The sequence below is a fragment of the Vespa velutina genome, chromosome 2 (genome assembly GCF_912470025.1).
Source record: "Vespa velutina chromosome 2, iVesVel2.1, whole genome shotgun sequence".
NCBI classification, from domain to species: domain Eukaryota; kingdom Metazoa; phylum Arthropoda; class Insecta; order Hymenoptera; family Vespidae; genus Vespa; species Vespa velutina.
The window spans coordinates 12010584-12030094 of record NC_062189.1 but is presented as its reverse complement, the minus strand read 5'-3'; the positions used below and the strand labels follow the sequence as shown (position 1 = coordinate 12030094).

The window sequence follows — 19511 nt, the reverse complement described above, 5'->3', positions numbered from 1 at the left end:
TCTTTCGTTTCTTTTAATTTTTTTCTTAAATAATTAACACTCTGCTTAATTACGAATTAAAAAACAATAAAATAAATGGATAGGCTGTCGAATCTGAACTTATATTCGCACATAAACATAAGATATAAATTGTATAAATCAAAAAATATCCAAAAGTCTTACTTTTATATTAAATAGTAATTATATTAAATAGTATTTTGCATTTATATCTAAAATTTATACATAAAATCAATATTACAAACTCACTTTTTCCTGTACATTTACATACGGTTATTCATCTTAATGACAAAAGACATACTATAAAAATTCTTTTTCTTTTCATATCAAATTTCTTTAATTTGTTTCATTTTAGGTTTCTGTCATTTGTCGTTAGCCTATTTTCCATCTAATTCCTTGTAATCTTTTAATACATTTTCAATTTTTACAAACGTTCTCAAAAAATCATCGTCTTCTAAACCAAATTTTTTATAATGATGTAAAAAGGCTGAATGTATATAAGAATTCCAAGCTTTATCTAGTACTTCATTAATTGGATGATAAATATTAGAATTATTTGAAAGTAAAGCTAAGGCTTTATCATGATTTAGAATATGTCGTTGTTGGTGCAAATGCGTAAATGGATCAGTTGTAATCCAGTCTGCATATAAATATTTCTCTTGTAATTCATCTGTTTGTATGTCTTTATGTGTACAACTTCCACGAGTAATCAAAATATTTGATATTGAATGACTATACAATGAAGATGATGTAGAACATGATGCACGAGATAATTTTTTTGTTTTTTTACATTTTATATTACAGGTGGTAGAATATATTTTGAGCATTCGTTTCAATTGGTACAAATATGACTGCCATGTATTAGTTGTATTATATTCAGGAAATATAGACAAAAATGGAACAGATTTAATAGTTGCAAATTTATAACATGGTTCTACAACTAGTTTGGCCATTAAAGAATGTAAATTATTTTGCATATCACTTATGGGTTGAAAAGCTATGCTTAAATTTTTAGATATTACATCATTAATATCTTCTAATTTAACATCTACGTTTAACAAATTTTTAAGCATAAAATGAATATCTTCATTCTCAAATAAAAAAACTGCATCTGCATTGTCTAAAAATTTGACCAAAGTTAACAAAGTATTATAATTCTGCGTACTCATTTCACCAAATAGGAATGGTAATATGATTGTGCTAACAAATGATTTGTTTTTGTATTCTTCTCGTAATAATTCTATGATATGACTTCCAATTCCTGAACCTGTTCCACCAGCTGAACTAAGGAGAAAAAGAAAACCATCCAAATGGTCTACTTTCTCGATCTCACATTGAATAGTATCTGATACTAATTCATAAAATCTAATCCCTTTTTCCATATACCCATATGCCCAATTATTACCAGAGCCCCCAGCAGCTTGATAAAATGCATTGTTAGTACAATATGTCCAGCTCTCATATTTATTATCAATTATTTTATTTATAACTTTTTCCTCCGTATCCACAAGAATTGCTCTCGCTAATCGTTTTCCATCTTTGGTTAAGCCAGAAAACCATTTATCAAATACCTCTTCAATATAATTATAATTAACATTATATGGCACTCCAGTTTTCTCAGCATCCATATCAGCAGACAGTTTTGAAAATAATGCATGTCCTAACTGATTTCCAAATTGTCCATATTGAAGAGCAAGCATATTGACATAACTTGTTTATGAATGCTTAGAAATTAGGGCTATAATTTAATATTTAATTGTATTTAATTATTGTCAACAAAAAATATTTCTCTTAATCCATGATAATAAAAAAATAAATAAATAAAACGATAAACATGATTCAAAGTACTGCAATATCTAAAATAAATTTACATACGACATCTGGTTGAAAATTTCAGAACGAAAGATCCGAGATTATTTTACATTCAAAATACAACACGTATAAATATATATTATTTAAACAAATGCAGTATTGTTTAAATAAATATAAAGTAATAGAAAATATTAATTATTCAAACATACGAGTATAGACCGAGAAGGCTTCTATGTTTATTCGTTGAAATAGAAAAGAAAACTGACTCAGTAATTCAAAGTCTCTCGATTTCTCATTCTTACAACACAGCCTATAACTATTTCGAGTATGAAATTTCCTTCAATAGAAATATCATATTACAGTCATTTTATTTTCGAGGTAAGTTAATAACTATGTAATGTTTAAATAAATACAGTATTGTTTAAATAATAATTGATTGTACTATAATGATAGATAGATATATATATACAGTAGGGGATTTAAATATTTGTATTTATAATAAGAATATGGAAATACATATTGTACTGTACAAATACTTAAGTCTCTTACTGTATGTATTATATATTTTTTAAATAAATAATAAAGATACTAACAATATAATATTTGTATATAATACGTAACGATAATTAATAAAAATGATTAACAAAAAATACGTATATGAATAAATAAGATTAATAAGAAGGATAATTTGATTGTGTGGAGAGGGAACTCTCACTATATGTCATTTATGGCCGTAGATGTATATGCATAGACATTCTTGAATTTGTTAACGCTTTTTAAGGTATTGTATTATAAATAATTAGTTAAACAGGTAACGAAATAATCTCTTTAAATTTAATAACTGTATCACCTTGCTACAATACCTAATAAGTTGAAATAGATCATCCTTAAAATTTTTACAGACAAAAACTTTACATGAATTTATTACATCGATTATTTTATGTTATTTGCATAATTTAAACGCCTTTTGTAAATAAATCTGTTTATATACATATACATTGTATCTATAGAAGCAGGTACTATTGACACGAAGGCAAATGTACGCCGATAATACTGGCTTGGCTCATAACTTCATTAAAAAATTCCATCATATAGTCATATTTCGTATCACTCAAAAGTCAATGGTATTGACAAAATTGGCAAAATAGGATTTGTTGTTTCTACTTCTAATGCTGTTGCCATACAATCGCTTGCTGCTTCTACCTCACCTAAAGACTCTAGTACTTTACCCAAGTTATACCTTAAAAATTATTAAACATTTATTTATATATAATTGGACTGTTAATATTTTCTTATGTGAAAAAAATATATGTATACCAAGTCTGATGAGAATTAGGATCTATTTTAGCTGCATCTCTCAATGTTTTCTCTGCTAACCTTTGATTTCCTAAGTAGTGATATATTAAACCCTATAAAGTATTAATAAAAATTATTTGAAATGTAATATTTGAAAATAATAAATATAATATTTTCATTTTAATATTATTACCAAGTGCTGCAAACTTTTTACATGAGATGGATTGATCGTAACAGCATTCTGATAGCATTGTTTTGCTTCTGTATATTCTAATTTGTATTCATGTAGTAAACCACGCTAGAGGACAGAATAAATATTATATAACTATCGATCGCACCTTTCAATCTCTTTAAAATCTTACCGTGTACATAATATGATGACTCAATGGAAATATATTACTGGCTTCTTGCAATGATAAAATAGCACCATTTGGTTGATCCATTGCTAAAAATACTTCTGCAAGTAATAACCAAACTTGTAATTGCAAAACCCAAGCTCTTTGTGGACCAGGTTTTGGTGTAAAAGAGCTTAGTGACGATGCTACTTCTGAAAGAGCTTGTTCTACTCTTGAAGCAGCTAATGATTGTGCATGCATTGAACCTATATTTGCAAAAATTATATATGTAAATCTTAAGATTTTCAACAAAAAAAATAAAAACATTGCATACCATATTAAAAAGCTTTACTTGGGATACTTACTGGAATCTTTATCAGACATTTCTGATGCAAAAAATTGACATACGCTTCTAATCTCACTACGTTTTTCACTGTGTTGTTCGTTACAATTAATATTTGTTTGATCTTCAAATAAACTTTTCCAAAGTGAAAACATTTGTTTTATCGTAAATAATGCTACCTCACCACTAATACTTCTTAATTCTAAATGTGCCTTTACATAAAGAAAATTTAAATTGTCGGGATACTCTTCTAATACACTATTGATCAAATGTAATGCTTCTGAATATTGTTTATTGGCAGATAATAGCAATACCAATAAATGCAATGATGGTATGTGCTCTGCCCTTAAGTTTAATGCTATTTTAACGTGAATCATAGCTTCGTTTATTTGTCTATTCATTGCATATTCATGTGCCAAGTAATATTCTGCTAAATGATCATTTGGATCACATTGTTGTGCTCTGAAATTTTATAAAGTTAATAATTGTATTAAATAATATTTAATTTGGACTAATAATATACAAGTAATGTGCATTATACTTTTGAAAACAATCCATAGCAGCATCAGTGTATTTTATTTTGTCCAATTTAATAGTAGTATTTGCAGATAGTATGCTTTGGCCAATACCAATATACAAATGACACCTAGATTGCATTCCTTGAGGACTTGCACTTTCCCTCTGCAATGCTTTCTGACTCCATTCAATACCTTCCATTACCTAAAAGGGTAATACTTCATTTACATAACCCATTACTATAAAATATTATAAATTAACTTACCCTACTAAATTGTTCATAACACAATCTTGCAGCCAGTAAGCAAGGCACAACTTTATGTGATGACAATCTAGCTACAACTTTCAAGACTGTGTAAGCATGCATGTATTTTCCTAAGCTTATTAAACATAAAGCATATTGCGTCCATGTATGTGCTTCTTCATGGGAAAATTTCATTGCTCTTTCAAAGGACTGTTATAAGATAATAAAACTGTTATGAGAGAAAAGTAATAAAAAAAATATTTCTATTTTAAAATATCGATATATTATAAATAATAACCTCATGCAGAAGTTCCACTTGATTCCATCTAACAACAATAATTGTAAGAAGATCATAAATATTAGTAGCATTTTCAAATGCTTGTATTCTAGCTTCTTTGAATTCTGGTGACTGACTTAATACAGCATCACGTACTGCCATAGCTTCGCTAATGAGCAATAACAATATTAATTCTTCATATTCATTTTTTGGAAGGAACATATTAAGTCCTACATATCTCTTTGGTTTCCATGGTGAATCTAATAATATAAAATAATTTCAATATTTAATTCTAGAATTTTATAATTATCTGATAAAGTATGATTTTCATACAGACCAGTTGTATCAATTACTCCTCCAGGAAGATTGTAGTCGGCACTACATATCTTACGCAACAATACTTCAGCTAACTGTTTAGTCATTTTTACTCTCAAGTTTTGCGTTGCTGTGGTCTCCACAGCAGACAAAATTTCTCTGTTAATGCATTTTATTTTCTTAAGTAATTCAAAAAGTCAAGTCATTAAAGAAATATTAATAACAATACCTATAACGAGAAATTGCAGTTTGTACATCGCCAGTCTGAAGATATAACAAAGGTGATCGTTGCAATGCTGTTTCTAAAATTGGACCAATTTGCTTTGTAGCACAAACAGAAGTTTGTGTAGTATATAATCCTATAATATCAATAAATTTATCATATACTGCACCATCCAATTTTAATACATTATATTTCTTGATAGTATTTTCATAAGTTCTTGGTAGTACCTATATTATTACTATTTACAGTAACAGATCCATTCTGCTGTTGCATTGCAATTTTATCTTGTTCTTGTAGGTATACAAGAGTCAAGTCTCCCGCAATAACAAAACATTTTATCATCTCCACTTGCCATTCTGCTATTCTAAATTTTGACTTAGAATTTGGAGGCAACCTTTCCAGACAGAGACCTACCATGAACAATGTGTAGAAGCTAGAATAAATACTGATAAACTGTTACTTTGAAATCTGGAAAATGAATACTTGCAAAACTACAAATAACAATTTACATAATAACATGCTGCTTTTTCCCCCCTATAAATACTACAAGCACACCTGTTTATTCCACAGAGAAGTCAAACTAATAAATTAAAAATATGTATTCTAACAGATGCATGAATATGTCAGATTTGAAATAAATATCAAGTCTTGACTTAAAAATGAAAGTCATTTTGCAAACCTTTAATTGCATATGATTCTGCTATAATCCTTAGACTTCTACTAGGTAATTGTTTTTCTGTTAGAGTATGTAATTCCGCTTGTTGGTAATGATAAAGTGCTTCTTCATACATCCCCATTGCATAATGAAGTTTACCGAGAAGTAAATGTGCATCTAATACTACTAATGCCTAAAAATATTTTATTTGGTAATTAAAGAAAAAAGTATAAAAAATGAAAAAATTTTGAGATCTTATATTAAATGTTATATTATAACATCTATAGATTATATCCATATGGATTAGAAAAGCTATTTGAATGCTTACTTGTTTATCCTTTTCATTTGCAGCAAGAAGTAAATATCTTTTAGCTTCTAACAATCCGCTTTTAGCCTTAGTAATATTAGAATCTATAGGTGGTGTTTGTTCTAAAAAACTTTCTAATCTTCCTTCTCCACAGAGAAAATTTGCTAAACATTCTGAAATGAAAAAACAGAAATCATATTCCGATTAATAGATCATAATAGGACCAATTAATAATTTGTTGTACAAATGCTTAAAAATATATAATCATGTTTAGATTTAAATTTATGAATACAAATATTTACCATTATTAGGATATTGTGCTTTAAGATGTTCCGCCAATTCTATAACCTTCTTCCAATTAGCTTCCTCTCTATTTCTATCAATTTCAGATTCAATTCTAAGAGTATGTCCTTTTTTACTAGTCATTGTGATTACTATATAAGAACTTGACAAGCCCAGAAAATTCAAATGAGGGTGTTACTCAGGATTCTGCAAATATATATGGTTTATAACGTCATACCGATGACCGAGTCATAATAGTCATGCGATAACATCGAATGTTTTCAGACAGAATAATACATGAAAAAAAAAGTAATCAAAATTTGTTGACGTTTCAATGATAACTTACGAAAATTTCGAAATAAAACGATATTAGTAAGAACATGCTTTATTAAAAGAAAAACTTTGAACAGATTTAAATGAAACTTCGCATTCTCACGTTATTTACAATAGATAATATATTAGAATGAAAAAACAATGACATCTCAAAGGAGTCTTGCCATTTGAAACAGTTGATTATGCTTATCACTGAGAAGTTGGGTCACTTGACAATTTTTCTATTTGATAAAAATTACTCCATAAAGTAAACTTTGAATGTGATCACTATGATGAGTTCCACGCGTCAAATGTATAAGAAATCGTTAGATATCACCAAAATAGGTACTAACATTATATTAGTACGATAATTCACTGTAAGATGGCTTTAGACTAAAAGAATCTTGCCTCGGTATTGATGTAACACTACGTTATTGATTGGTAAAACATTGAAAGTTTTCAAATGTTACTTTAAATAGCATAGCAATCAATAAGATATGATGTAAAATAAGCAGTCAATCAGTTGGACAATACTTGCATTGTATTATAAATGTATAACATAAATTACATCGTAAGTAGTGTTGATTTAACCGAGTTGAATTCCAATACTAATTCAGACGATAAGATAAAACGGTATACTGAAAGATTACCAACTGTCGAGATTATTTAACCATATGTATATTTGTTTCCTTTGTACATATAGTTATTCGCATTCTCTATTTAAAAACATCTAATGACGATTCTTATATACGACTTGTATATGCTCAATTTAGTGTTTTTTGTGAGTATATATATTAATGAGTATATATATATATATATATATACATATAGACATTACATATTTATTTTACATCGTCATATTATTTGAACATATTTTTTAAATAAATTGATAACGAATATCATTACGATCAGTGTTACTTTTTATATATAAAAAAGAGTTCAATGTTACTTTTTACATATAAAAATATAGGAATATAAAAGAAGTTATATTATTCAATTGAAAATACTACTTTAATTGATCACGTATTCAACATAATTTAATAAATCTAATAACAGTAAACTAAAACTTCTGTAAATTTCTAAGTGTTAAAAAAGTAGAATTGTTATATACTTATAAATATTACTATATGTATATGAATTAATTTTTTAAAAATGTAATATTGATTGAAGTAGTAGCACCTTGTGGCAGCACTGTAGCCAAACAATATGGCAATCGTCAGATCTCCGTTTTCTTTCCGTATAAATAGCTGTCATGGTAAGTTGCATATAAGAAATGTAATGATTAGAAAATTATTTGCAAATAATAATATTTATGAATAATAACACTCCATAATATTTCGATGAGGAATTTATTATAAAAAGAAAATGTTTTATTATAAACGTTTTATTATAATAAAAAGTTTACGGACGTAATATTTATACCATTCATGCATTATATTCGTACGGCATGAACTAAATGCGTGAAACATTGTTATCAATCGTTAATTTTTAACCTTTTTAATTCTCTAACGAGTAAATAATTAATTATATCAAAAGAATACACATTAATATTTCAGAGAGAACTAAATGATGATTTTAATAAGAATTTCATTTATATATTATAAATATTTTTCTAACCTTAGACTTTCTCATTATTTATTAACATGTTTAGTTTATTAAGGAGTTTATTAATAAATGTTTTCAAAATTTAACAATATTTTAGAAACTCAGATTCATTGACCTAAATGATTGGATACCTATTTCCTTATTTTTGTCATAGAATCATCTGTCTAAAGTTCATTAGAATGATCGAGTGAGTTATCATAGCTTCTCCGTGTGAGTGTCGTGAAACGGATTTCTTTGCATTTTGAAATATTTAGAAAATCTAAGCATCAGCCAACAAACAAGCAGACAATCACTATTTCACAGACATAAGACATACGCCATTCAATATGTATAATATGAAATTCAATAGTGGAGCTTCTCTTTTGCTGCAAGTTTCTAGAAGCTTCACAGTACTAAAACATTTTCTTCGGGAAAAATGTCGAAAATAGCATTTATGCCATCAATGAGAAGTAATTCTTCACCGATTTTGATGAATAAGATCGCATTTAAAAGAGGATTTAATATGCATCGTATTCTTTTTAAATTTTCGAAAAAGATTTTTATTTATACATAAACCATTCCCGAAAGAAACTATTTTTCAACATGATTTTTTTTCAAAGAAAATAAAATTTTTTCAGAAACTCAAAAAGAATACGTCGTAGATTAAACCTTCGTCTTTTAAATGAGATCTCGTTCATCAGAATTAATCAAAAATTACTTCTGTTCTCATTGATGGTGTAAACTATTAAAAAGCAGGGATGATGAACAGTATTAATAAAATAATCTAAGACTTTACATAATCAAATAAACAAAAAACAACAAATCTACAATTTATAATTAAATTTAAAAAATGGTCATTTTACCGGGCTTGGCACAGTTAGTGTTAATGATAATTTGTATTACATATTTTATCTAATATTATTACATATTACATCCTTGATTACATTCGACATATCATAAAAGCAAATAATTATTTTAAAAAGAAACTATCTGTTTCTTCGTCTATTAATTTTTAAATATGAGATTATTATTAAAAGTTCGAGAAACAGTGTGTGATCATAAATATATCAATTCAATATTTTTTTGTAACCAAGAATGAATACGTTTTATTGCATCTTGCTACTACGATTCAAAAATTTCTAGGAAGATCTTAGATTAGAAATAATAAAAAAGGTTCATCTGTTAGTATAACGTGCGACGGAAGTGAAAACGTACTACCATTTTAGTACGCTAATCTCATTCGCAAACAATTTAAAAATTGTAGTTTATATAGATTACAGATTTAAAAATAACTATTTAAATTTAAGTCATAGTAAAAGAAAGGTAAAAGATAATAATAATAAATAATGACTTATTAAAAATTATATTAATATAATTTCTATTGAAAGAAAGTATAAAAAAAGTTTGATACCTTCCGGCTTTGATACCCAATTATAATCAACTACTAGCTCTTAACAATATACTGCGTGACAAGTATCACTCGATAAATCAATCCAAATTTTTGATATTTTTTTTTACATTTAACGCAACCCAAATTGGTGACATTCATCAAAAATCGACCAGATTTCTGGTTCATTATGGTTAAAGTTGAATTCACTACTTATGGAATCGTCGATGATAAAGTAAAGTACCTGATGGTCCTTAAGGTATTGACCACGATACGATCGAGCAAATTTCAAACATAATACGACAAGAGCCCGCTACTAATAAGTACAAAACTCTCAAAAATGCGATAATCCCACGACTCTCTGATTCCAGATAAAACCAAGCAAAAAAATTTTTACGTGAAACAACGCTTGTAAATAGAATACCTTCTCAACTTCTACGACAAATACCATTAGCCAATTTTATTTATAAAATAAAATTGGCTAATGGTTTCGTTGATAATATCATATTGCACCAACTTTGGCGTGAACGAATACCAACATATATTAAACCGCATCTGATTATCGCAAGTAAACTTCCGCTTGATGTTATAGCCGAGTTTGAGGACCGTTTTTACAAGCTGATGCCCTACGATCAAAAAAATAACTAGGTCATGGCAACCTTTGCACGTCATCCTGCATCATCGATTCCTCAGAATACTGACTCAAAGTTCATGGAAATTAAAAAATCTCTTATAATGGAGATCACTGAATTAAAATTACAGCAACAAAACAGACAACAGCATCTACAACAACTCACTTAACAAACAAAGCTAACAACTGTAGGGCCAATTTCAATAAGACAATCTCCGAGGCACCGTAATCGCAGCAGACCAAGATCACTGACACCTACATACAATAGTACCTGGTATTATCACCAAAGGTTTAGCAGCGAAGCAAAATACTTCACTTTACCTTGCAAATTTGCCTCAACAACCACACTGACAACAAATCAGGGAAACTAACGTTGCAGTCCTCAGTAGGAGCAATGAAAAACAGCAACTCCAGACAAAAAGAGCTCCGACTATACATTTACTACAACACTATCAAACAGAAATTCCTGATTGACTCTTGGTCCGTCGTGTCCATACTACCTGCAAAAACCGAAATATTGACTTACTTACACTCTATCTTGCAAATTCATCATAAACAAACACATACGGCAGTAAAATCATCAATCTTGATTTAAATCTCCACAGAGATTTCTCCTGGTCTTTCATCATCACCGATGTGGAAATAACAATCATCGAAGCTGATCTCTTAACTCACTACAATCTGCTGATTGATCTAAAACATCAACAACTGATTGATATAGTGACTCATTTCTCATCAAAAGGAAAAGCAATGGAAGTACAGCATTATGGCATCTCAACTATAAGTTCAGATTTGCCTACTAAGTATGTTGAATTCTTGAAACAGTTCATCGAGATCACTAGGCCAATTAGCAAACCATGTTTAAATTCAAAAACACGCCCATTTGCGCATAAAATTACTACGCATGGTCCACCAGTCACTACACGAGCAAATAAACTAGCGGCAAAAACTCAAATCAGAGAATCTCTAGACTTCGGAATCAATAGACCTTCCAGCAGCATGTACGGCAGTCCTATTCATATGACACGAAAAAAGACAACAGCTGGAGAATGTGCGGTGACTACCGTAAACTCAATGATCCCACTGATCCAGACATGTACAGCCCTCCGCTCACCCAAGATCTCTTTCCACGTCTACACAACAAAAAACGTTACAGCAAAAACACACTCGCAACAATCACATTGCTCGCTTTTCCGCCTTCTAATTAACTAATGGCTCTCACAATCGACGCATCCGCAACTCCCATCGGAGCTAAACTATGATAGAACAGCTGAAAGGTGATACCTGGAAATCCATAGGATTTTTCTCCAGAAAACTGAGCCAGACAAGACAGAAATACAGCACATACGATCGTGAACTCCTTGCTATTTTTGTATCAGTCAAATTTTTCCATCACTCGCTTCATTACCGTCAATTTGTCATCAAAACAGACCACAAATCATTCACTTTTGCCTTCAAACAAAAACTGGACAAAGCATCGGAACGTCAACTACAACAGCTCGACTACATCTCACAATTTTCCACTGACATAGTTTATGTGATTATAATGATAACACGGTCGCAGATGCACTTATCTCGCATTAATACCATCAATATGTCATCCATTTTCACACCTCTTTAAATCCAACAAGCACAACTGAACAACACTGAGCCAGCTGATCTGATCAAAGACTCAATTAATTAATCTACAAAATGATGACTTCAATTGATAATTTCATTGAATCTACAAAAACTCACGCCAGAACTAGGAATTAGTATCGATTGTAACATTTTGACAGGATTCATCAGATCATTCATACTAGAACCATTACGTAAGACAGTTTTCAAAGTCATTCATAATCTCTCACATCTTAGCGGCAAGACCACATCTCTAAATTTACGCGAAAAATACATTTGGCCTGAAATCCGTAAGGACGCATTCAAATGATCTGGAGAATCTCTTGCTTGTCAACGAGAAAAAATTCATTTTCACAACAAGATCAAGCCAAACCACATAGACATACCTGATAACCGCTTCAACCACATTCACTTGGACATCATCTTTCTACTGAAGGTCAAAAACTGCCAATACTGCCTTAACCATCATTGATCGTTTCACTAAATGGCCCGTAGCTATACTTCTGAAGGACATGACAACATAACTATATTTCTAAAGGACATCATTACTGCACTATACGAACATTGGATCTGTCCTTACGGTAATAAAAATCACAACTGATCAAGAAACTCAATTCGAGTCAGCGCTTTTTCAAGCTTTCGCTCAGCTCGTGGGAGCAACAAAAACTCGGACGGCACCCTACCATCCTCAATCCAATGGAATTGTAGAGAGGATGCACAGGACTCTCAAAGCAGCGCTGATGTGTTCTCCTAAATCATGGATGAAGATCTTACCTATAGTATTATTAGACTTAAGAACCAGAAACACAGAGAATTCGTGCGTGAACTTAAACTTACACCGACTGTTCACCACAACAAAGCTAAGATCTTCATTCTAAAAGATCTTGATACCTGTTCTCATGTATTTCTGCGCTGTGATCACGTTAAAGGTTCACTAAAAGCATCGTACATTAGCCCGTATAAGGTCATAAGTAACCGGGTATTCAAAATTAACATCAACGGAAAAATATTTCAATAGGCAGATTGAAGCCTCTTCACCAGACTCTTCACCAGATCAATAAGTCCAACCACATCACTGGGGTTCCATTACAGATAAACCTAAACGAACTTACACACGTAAAGTCAATTTCAAACTTCCTACAGAAACTCATGTGGGAGTAGCTGTGGTGACCTCGTTGCGACTATCATGTCTCCTCAGGAAAGACACATAACTAACACGTCTCGGCGCCATCAAACGTACACGTGGGAAACCAACCAAAGTGAGTGCTTTATAACGAATAATAACGAAACAGTTTTTAAATCAAAAGTATACAACAATTTATATAAATTAAAAGGTGCATATAATAATAGTAAGACAATATTTTCTAAATTGCTAATATATGTGATACGTCTAGGACACAGGAACCAAGACAATTCAAGCAGTCATATACAAATCCATGATTAAAGGAATTACAATAAAGGACTGTAGAATTATGGAGGTCTGCGATACATGCAGATGAAAATGACCAGGAAAAAAAGATCTCTTTTAGAAATGGCCAGATGTTTGTTAATTGATGTCAAACCTGAGAAAAAGTATTGAGAAAAGGCTGTCAACTTTGCTAATTATTTACAAGATAAATTAGTTACTAAATCTACAGGAATAATCCCAATGGGGAGATGGATTGAATTCGAAACCAAATTTCGAACAGATGCATATTTTTGGATTCAAACACATCTTAAAAAATTACGAAAGAAGTTGGTTGACAAGGCAAAGGAATACGGATCTGCTGATTTTGACAATAACTTTAAAGGATATTGTCTATTAGACATAAATACAAACAATAATTATAAGTAGTGATGTGAAATTTACTGATTCGATAGTAGGCTTAAATGAGAAAAAAAAAATTTCAATCAGGTTGGATGAAAAGGATAGCTATGATGTAACAGTAAGTCTTCTTAGTGCCATTCCAGCTTATATGGAAATGAATGAATAGAACGAAAACAACATCGAAGATGAAGCTGTCAATAACATCGAAAAGAGACAAAACCTATATCAAATAGAGGATGCGGACGCTCTCGAATAATAAGGATTGGAGCAAGAGGCAGACCACGAAAATTGTACTTTGAGAGTACAACTAATTCAGATAATATATCAGGATACACTATCGAGATTTCCATAAATGATGCCATATACAGAAAGGATGCCGATGAATGATTATTAGCAATAATCAGCAAAGTTAAGTCAATACTGGAGAAGGATGTTTGGGAATTGGTCGAGCAACCAAAGGAAAAGAATATAATTGACTGTCGCATGGTGTTAATAAACAAGTACAGGTCAAACGGAGCAATTACTAGGAAGAAAGCCAAGCTGATAACTCGTGATTTTAGCCGAAGACCAGGTATGGACTTTACAGAGATTTTCACACCTGTGGTCAGTTCGTCTGAGCTCAGTTCCCCTTATTATGGCATTGGCTGCTCATGAAATGATCAGCCAATGATCCATCAGATAGATATTATTATTGCTTACTGAAACGATCTGCTGGAAGAAAAAACATACATGGAAGAACCAGAAAACATATAGAGCACACTTAAGAAACTAATAGATATGGAAAAAACGAATAATATAATTGGAATCACCGCAAGGAAAATGCTGAAGCAACTTGAAACCGGAAACAAAGTTTGTGTGGATTTTTCGTAGACAACCCAATATGTAGAAAGAAACTTTTCACATCAAGTAACAATAGTGATGTTTATTTAGCTATACAGTATGTATTTAGATATACAGTAGGTACAAACTATGACTTCCAGCAGCTATGGCTGTGGTCTCTAGAAGAGTCAAAGAGTGTATGATTTTCTTCGTATTCCCGGGGTCTTTTTCGTCTTCTTTGTTTTTGGTGTCATTGTTATCTCTCATTTTAATTGGTTACCCATGTGTGTCTTTGGTAGCGTCGAGGCATGTTAGTTATGTGTCTTACAGGAGGAGGCGTAACATTCGCCACATTTGCAAATTAAAGAAGGCCATCTATGATTTAAAGTAGGGGATAGACAATGGCACATAAAATTGGATAAATGGCACAAAAAATTAAGAGAAATGGGTTTAAAATCATTGAACTTCGATCCGCCGTGATTAAGGAGAAGAGCTATTGTTTCCCATTGCCGATGACATTTCAATATTATCTTGGGACATAATGAAATTTCAGCAAATTAAAGATAGTCTTACTAAAACTTTTGTTTTAGTTAAAGATTTAGGAAATGTTACATATTGTCTAAGGATTGAATTTACTGTTAAGTAACATGAAATTAAACTAAGCCAAAGGATGTAAATAAGAAAATTGTTAAAGAAATTTAATGTTCTAATTCCCGCTAGATACTGCGTTAATTATGGAAAATCAAAAGACAAATAAAGATAAGCAATATTTATACCGTGAAATAGGTGGAATAATGTATCTAGCAATTGTATCTAGTTCCGACATATGCTGTCATGAGTTACTTAATTCAATTGAATAACTGCGATGAGAAATTACACTGTAAAGTAGCCAAAATGATACTTAGATATATTAACCCATTGACTACCACGCAAATTTAGCGCGTCTTGCCCTGGATGCCACGGTTTTATTTTAAAGAAAACATGAAGTTTTACAAAATATAATAATATTAAGTTACTGATATAATATAATAAAAATTGATAAGTAATATGTCCTCTACACTATATACATTTTTCATTCATCCTTTCTAATAATTCCTAACTGAAATCTAAACTTCTAAACTTGCAGCACCCACTACGAGATATCTCGTAGTTGGCAGTCAACGGGTTAAGAGCACAGATCACTATTGCATATCTTATAAATCGGGTAATAGTTTTTTAAAAGGATTTACAGACGCAGAGATTGCATAAACTATCACCATTCTTATACTGATTGTTTTTCTTCTTGGTGCAAGCCCTATTTCATGGGATTCGAGATAGTAATGGACAGTTACGTTATCAACTACAGAGGCGGAATATATGGTCATTACAGATGCTGCAAAAGAGGTCTTGTATCAGGTCTGGTAATAATTAATGTCGTTTTCTAACACATTTTTAATACTAATTTATTTAAACAAAATAAAAGAATTTAATCAACGATATAGTTGTCATTGTTTTCAACGACTTGTGCCCAACGCTCTGATAACATCTTAACCGTTTTAGTGCCAAGGGTTCTTAAAAATCCGTGTTGGATTGTGCCATGCAGCGCGATAACGCTTCATTCATTTGTCTGCGAGTAATACAATCAACATAATTGCGCTGCTCTTTTTTTTCGTCGAAATATACCGCTCGGCGCGTTTGCTGTTCATGTCATCAGTCAATTTTTTATTCCTAAAAGTTTCATCAGTCATATCAGAAACATTATATTGTACACTCAAAGTATTCGGATTTTACATTTTGTTTACGTGATAACATTTTATAACACAAGTTTTGGTGTTCCAATTCAAAAGGTAATTTATACATTAGTTTTTTTAAATTAATTTAATTATTTATTATTCGTGTATCTCTTGAAGGGCAATGGATACGAAAAAGAAAAGAACTAAGTCAAGTTGGAGATCTAATTCAACTAATGAATCTGATTATAACAGTAATAAGATCGTTTCAGTCTCAAAAAAAGGAAAATAGACGTTTTTGATACATCTGATTTGATAGCGAAAATAGTATTCCATGCAATTTTATCTGTTCTGCTACGTCTGCAAGTATTTCTATCGATAATATAAGTGAACAAGGGGATTTATTTCCCTTTACTGAAGACACTGGGCCACAGCCATTGTTAGCTAACGAATCTAAACCTATCGATTACTTTAATCTGTTCATCGATTCATCCCTGTTAACAGTGATGGTTCGCGAAACGAATAAGTATGCCGAACAATTAATAAAAACACATGAAATCCAACAATATTTTCTTATTGGACCCCAAATTCAAGGAGCATACCTTGGTTTTCAAAAATGTTTTCGCGAAGTAGATTCCAGATTATTTTTCAATGTTTTCACTTAGTTGATAATAAAGAATGTTTCCCAGCAGGCCATGAAAACGATCATGCGTAACATTTATTCCAATAGTTGAACACGCGAATATTCAAACTGTACTATAAACCGCATAAGGAATTATCTATCGATGGTAGGAACTCTATGCCATTCGAGCATCATACAATATGCCGAATAAAAAACACCACCGACAGGGTATAAAATTTTGGATGCTCTGCGACGCATTATCCAAATATTGTTTAAGTTTTTAGTGTTATAAGGGTGCTAAAGGAAAAATTGATAATACTAAGTCACGAGAATATGGACTTGGATACGATATCGTATAAATTTATTAGAGCAAAGCCAGTATTTAAATAAAGGGCATCATGTATTTGTCAATAATTATTTCAGTAGTATCGCATTGGCTAAATATTTATATTCCAAAAATACATACTTAACGGGAACAATTAGAAGTAATAGAAAAGACGTACTTGGCGATATAAAAACACCTAAAATTAATGAAGCGAAATATGTCCGAGATGGAGAAGTACTTTCGTGTGGATACTGCGAAAATAAGTCCGTAAAAAAACCTGTATTGTTAATTTCGACGCATGCTTCAGATAACATTACTATTGTAATTAAAAAACGAAATGGAAACGAAAGAAGTAGAGTAAAACCATGTATCATTGACTGTTATAATCGTTATATGGGGAAGTGGACGAATCGGACAAAATGTTATACATCTGTCTTGATGAACGCCGCACGGTAAAATATTGAAAAAAAAATTATGGACATCATTCCCCTATGATATTAAATTCATAGCTATTTTATAAGGAAGTCACTAAAAGGAAGCCAATGACTCAACTGGAATTTACATCAAGTATTATATCTGAAATAAAGCATAAATGGATGTAAGTCAAAAAACAACATATGACAAGTGATGGTGACAGATTATTAATGAAACTACCAGGCAGAAATTGAAGACAGTGCGTAGTTTGTAGCAGTAAAATTACCGGTATAAAACTATGAAATTTAATTTGTGCGCATTGCAAAAAGGGCTTCATCCACTATGTTTTGATAAACATGTCTGTTTTAAAAATAATAAACATTAGTAATCTTGTTTTATATCTATTATAAATAAAATATTATATTATGTTTTTTTATATTTTCAAAAATGTTGGCAACATATGTGTACTATGCAGAAGTATATGTAAATAAAAGTAAATTAAATATAATTATAATAATATAATTTAATTATATTAAATATTATATTAATATATATAATAAAATATAATTAAATAAATATTAAATAAATATAATTATATTAAATATAATTATAATTATAATTATAATTATAATAAACTGCTTATTTATGCAGGTGGTTTACGATTATTTGAAAAAAAAAAAATTAATTACTCTGATATGACTCGCGACGAACTACATTCGAAACCAAGTGCGTTACGAATTGACAATCGTGACCAAACATCGCGGTACATTTCAGCACAGAATGTGAACAGCGCGATCGCTCTGCGTGGCGCTAAAGCGGTTAATCCCTCTATTGTAAAATTCTTCTGATTTTTATTCAAAAAATTCGGTCAAGGCATTTTTGAGACACTCTTCATTATTGAAATGTTTTCCAAGAAGAAAATTTTGCAAGGAACGAAACAAATAATAATCGGATGGGGCAATATCAGGAGAATATGTAGGTTGAGGGAGAACTTCCCATCCCAACTGGCGTAGTTTTTTCGCCGTGATTCTTGCAGTATGCGTTATTGTGATGAAAAATTACGCTCATCCGATTAATCAGTGCTGGTTCTTTTTCTCTCAAAGCTCGAGTTAACCTTTCCAATTGTGCACTATACACTACACTTGTAATGATTTGGTTGGCTGGTAAGAGTTCATAATAAATTTTTTTTTAATTTCACCGAACACAACATCACTTTTCTGCATGCAGGTCAAGCTTTGGGATGGGCTGCGGAGCTTCATTTTTGTCCAACCATTGAGGCCGTCTTTTCAGATTAACATAAAGCACCCATTTTTCATCTCCGGTAACAATTTGCTTTAAAAACGTCAAACGGTTTTGACGAGAGAGTACCGAACTGTAAATTATCACTCTTTGATTGCGGTTGTTTTCAGTTTATTTATGTGGAACCCACTTTCCAAATTTTGAGACCTTACCAAGTGAACGCAATTGATTGCAAATAGTTTTTTGCGAACAATTTAAAGCTGTCGCAAGCTCTTGTTGCGTTATTTGAGAATTTTTAACCAAAAGAGCCTGAAGTGCTTTCTGATCAAAATTGGACACACGGCCTCGACCACTTTCATCTTTCAACGAAAAATTTCCCTCTCGAAATTTCTTAAACCAACGCTGACATTTTCTGACGCCAACAGCATCTTGACCCAAAGCAC

The 19511-nt window shown here is 31.0% G+C and overlaps 2 protein-coding genes and 2 pseudogenes across 5 annotated transcripts; 2 read left to right on the top strand and 2 right to left on the bottom strand.

Annotated features, from left to right (window-relative positions):
- Positions 1–80: 80 nt before the first annotated feature.
- LOC124947345 (tubulin delta chain-like) lies at positions 81–2466 on the bottom strand. Its single transcript, XM_047489392.1, has 2 exons — positions 2019–2466; positions 81–1735 (listed from the first exon to the last, which is right to left on the bottom strand). Exon 2 carries the CDS (start codon positions 1695–1697, stop codon positions 375–377), a length of 1323 nt encoding a protein of 440 aa, XP_047345348.1. The 5' UTR covers positions 1698–1735; positions 2019–2466; the 3' UTR covers positions 81–374.
- Positions 2467–2621: 155 nt separating this feature from the next.
- On the bottom strand, positions 2622–7250 carry LOC124947336 (tetratricopeptide repeat protein 7B). Of its 4 annotated transcripts, none has more exons than XM_047489373.1 (15): positions 7100–7250; positions 6623–6809; positions 6342–6493; positions 6038–6206; positions 5586–5768; positions 5365–5494; positions 5158–5294; positions 4842–5080; positions 4565–4753; positions 4325–4503; positions 3806–4245; positions 3468–3706; positions 3299–3403; positions 3127–3218; positions 2622–3049 (listed from the first exon to the last, which is right to left on the bottom strand). In XM_047489373.1, the coding sequence occupies exons 2-15, from the start codon at positions 6744–6746 to the stop codon at positions 2917–2919; spliced, it is 2511 nt and encodes an 836-aa protein (XP_047345329.1). In that variant the 5' UTR covers positions 6747–6809; positions 7100–7250; the 3' UTR covers positions 2622–2916. The 4 variants fall into 4 exon arrangements, with proteins under 4 accessions (XP_047345329.1, XP_047345330.1, XP_047345331.1 ...); XM_047489374.1 differs by having other exon boundaries at positions 6949–7233; XM_047489375.1 differs by lacking the exons at positions 6342–6493; positions 6623–6809; positions 7100–7250 and having other exon boundaries at positions 5586–5791; positions 6038–6180.
- Positions 7251–8097: 847 nt separating this feature from the next.
- Positions 8098–17430, top strand: LOC124947349 (annotated as a pseudogene).
- Positions 17291–18327, top strand: LOC124947201 (annotated as a pseudogene).
- The last annotated feature ends 1184 nt before the right edge of the window (positions 18328–19511 follow it).

Excerpts from the sequence above, each read along its gene's own strand:
- LOC124947345 (XM_047489392.1), bottom strand. The coding sequence starts at position 1,697 with ATGCTTGCTCTTCAATATGGACAATTTGGAAATCAGTTAGGACATGCA.
- LOC124947336 (XM_047489373.1), bottom strand. The coding sequence starts at position 6,746 with ATGACTAGTAAAAAAGGACATACTCTTAGAATTGAATCTGAAATTGAT. Across the intron at positions 4,754-4,841 it reads AAGTGGAACTTCTGCATGAG|TCCTTTGAAAGAGCAATGAA; the intron begins GTTATTATTTAT and ends ATCTTATAACAG. Across the intron at positions 3,404-3,467 it reads GTCATCATATTATGTACACG|CGTGGTTTACTACATGAATA; the intron begins GTAAGATTTTAA and ends TCTGTCCTCTAG.